Source organism: Eriocheir sinensis, chromosome 59, assembly GCF_024679095.1.
Source record: "Eriocheir sinensis breed Jianghai 21 chromosome 59, ASM2467909v1, whole genome shotgun sequence".
In the NCBI taxonomy this organism is placed as follows: Eukaryota; Metazoa; Arthropoda; class Malacostraca; order Decapoda; family Varunidae; genus Eriocheir; species Eriocheir sinensis.
This window is the reverse complement of record NC_066567.1, coordinates 237,501-240,000: the sequence shown is the minus strand read 5'-3', so window position 1 is coordinate 240,000 and position 2,500 is coordinate 237,501. Positions and strand designations below refer to the sequence as shown.

The 2,500-nt window shown below is 52.2% G+C and overlaps 1 protein-coding gene across 6 annotated transcripts in view; it reads left to right on the top strand.

Annotated features, from left to right (window-relative positions):
- LOC126985219 (glycoprotein 3-alpha-L-fucosyltransferase A-like) overlaps nucleotides 1-2,500 on the top strand; it is a 45,432-nt gene that overhangs the window by 32,149 nt on the left and 10,783 nt on the right. For all 6 annotated transcript variants that reach the window (XM_050839830.1, XM_050839831.1, XM_050839828.1 and 3 more), the window contains 2 exons: nucleotides 1,657-1,985; nucleotides 2,091-2,500. The exon at nucleotides 2,091-2,500 is cut by the window's right edge and continues 476 nt beyond it. In XM_050839830.1, the coding sequence (XP_050695787.1) occupies nucleotides 1,657-1,985; nucleotides 2,091-2,500 (739 nt within the window). The remainder of the gene's footprint in view (nucleotides 1-1,656; nucleotides 1,986-2,090) is intronic.

Here is a 2,500-nt window from a genome sequence, read left to right as displayed (position 1 = left end):
GAGAGAGAGAGAGAGAGAGAGAGAGAGAGAGAGAGAGAGAGAGAGAGAGAGAGAGAGAGAGAGAGAGACTGACTTAATCTAACGTTCCTTTGTCATCGGAGTAAAGAGAGAGATGCTGTGGGTTACGAAAAAAAGAGTTAGATAAAAGAGGAGGAGGAGAGAATGAAAGATTGAACGGGGTGAAAATTTGCTCTAGGAAGAAGAGGAGGAGGAGGAGGAGGAGGAGGAGGAGGAGGAGGGTGATGGATGAAGGTGATGGATGAAGGTAAAATGGACGCTTGTATGTATACGTGTATGTATGTATGTGTGTGTGTGTGTGTGTGTGTGTGTGTGTGTGTGAGAGAGAGTATGGGCTTATCGACGTGTTTTTATGGCGTGAGATATGACCATACACACACACACACACACACACACACACACACACACACACACACACACACACTCACACACACACACACACACACCATTAAGATAACACAACATCAATACATCAGAATACCCTCACCTCGTTTTCTGTAGCCTCTAAAATCTTAAGTCCCCCCTCAAGAACAAGCTACGTGACCTCTATAATGCTGAAGATATCTAATTAATGTTAAGAATTACTGATAGGGAAATGAGAGTAATTATTGATATAGTAGTGTTAGTTAAGTCTACGGTATTTTTACATAACATTTTAATACTGCAGAGACCTTATACGTGGTCTGTCTTTTCTTACTACTACTACTACTACTACTACTACTACTACTACTACTACTGCTACTACTACTACTACTATTATATTCTTGTTCTTAATTTCTTTTCGTTTTCTACTACTACTACTACTACTACTACTACTACTACTACTACTACTAGACTACATTTTTCTGTCTCTCTCTCTCTCTCTCTCTCTCTCTCTCTCTCTCTCTCTCTCTCTCTCTCTCTCTCTCTCTCTCTCTCTCTCTCTCTCTCTCTCTCTCTCTCTCTCTCTCTCTCTCTCTCTCTCTCTCTCTCTCTCTCCTTGATACACATTCCTTCACCTCCAGAAAGAATCAATTTCATGTCAAGACGCGGGGAGAGAGAGAGAGAGAGAGAGAGAGAGAACGGTCATTACACTTGTGACATCGAGATCTTCACCTATCATTAATCGACCCCCTCTCTCTCTCTCTCTCTCTCTCTCTCTCTCTCTCTCTCTCTCTCTCTCTCTCTCTCTCTATCTATCTATCTATCTATCTATCTATCTATCTATATATCTCTTTGTGTGTGTGTGTGTGTGTGTGTGTGTGTGTGTGTGTGTGTGTGTGTGTGTGTGTGTGTGTGAGAGAATGAGAGAGAGAGAGAGAGAGAGAGAGAGAGAGAGAGAGAGAGAGAGAGAGAGAGAGAGAGGCAGAAGTTCAGATCATTTTACCTAACTGAAGGTCACGAAAATAGAATGCCAGTAGTAGTAGTAGTAGTAGTAGTAGTAGTAGTAGTAGTAGTAGTAGTAGTGGGTGATTGTGGTGTAGTCTCAATCGTTACCAACGTATTGGCATACCTACCTATACCTACCTTCTTACCTCCCTTCCTGCCTTTCACACCTCGCTCTCCCTTGGTTGTAGTGGTGTGTGTGGTGTTGGTGTAGTCTGAAGCAGCCTAGTGCCACTCCTGCCACCTGTCTCACCGTCCCTCCCTTGGTTCCAGTGGTGTGGTCGGTGATGGTGGGCGGGCAGTCACCCCATCCGTCGCAGCCGTAGTCGCCTCCGCCGCCTCATTGGCCGCAAGGATGCCGCGCGTGTCCCTCCGCCGCGGGCTGCTGTACCTGTCCGCGGCCACCACGTGCTCCCTGCTGGTGGTGACGGTGCACCAGCCCGGCGCCGCGTGGCTCAGCCCCGCCCAGCCGCCCTCGCCGCTCACGCTGCCCAGGGCTCCGCACCTCGACCACCCCGTGCTGGAGCTGGACGAGTCGGCCGACGGCAAGCCCAGCGGGGACGGCGGCGACGGGGACCGAGGCCTGCAGAGTGTCCTGGGGGGTAAGTCTATAGTCCTGCTATTATTGTTACTGCTATTACTGGTGTTATTACTACTACCACTGCTCCGGCTACTTCTCTCTCTCACTCAATTCCTCCCTGTTTCAGCCCTGCCACCGGTGCCTCGGCCGCGCCCCCTACCTAACGTCAGCCTGAGCACCCTGCCGCCGCCCCTGCGCCCCTGGTACCTTGCCGGGGGGCTCCTCAGACCCGAGACCCCTCCCGAGGGTGACCAGTGGGCCCGCACCGCCGCGCTGTGGCCCAGCGAGGACTCCGGGGACCGCATCGTGGACCAGCTCATGTTCAGGCCGCCGCCGCCGCCGCAGCTCGAGGACCACCCGGACCCCGCGGCGTCAGACCGCGCGCCGCCGCCGGTGAAGAAGATCCTCATGTACAACGGCATGAACTCCTGGGGCCTGAAGGCGGGGCGCGGCCAGTTCCTCAAGCTGCGCTGCCCCGTGGACACCTGCGTGCTGACCGGCAGCCGCGCGGAGCTCGCCAGCGCGGACGCCATCCTC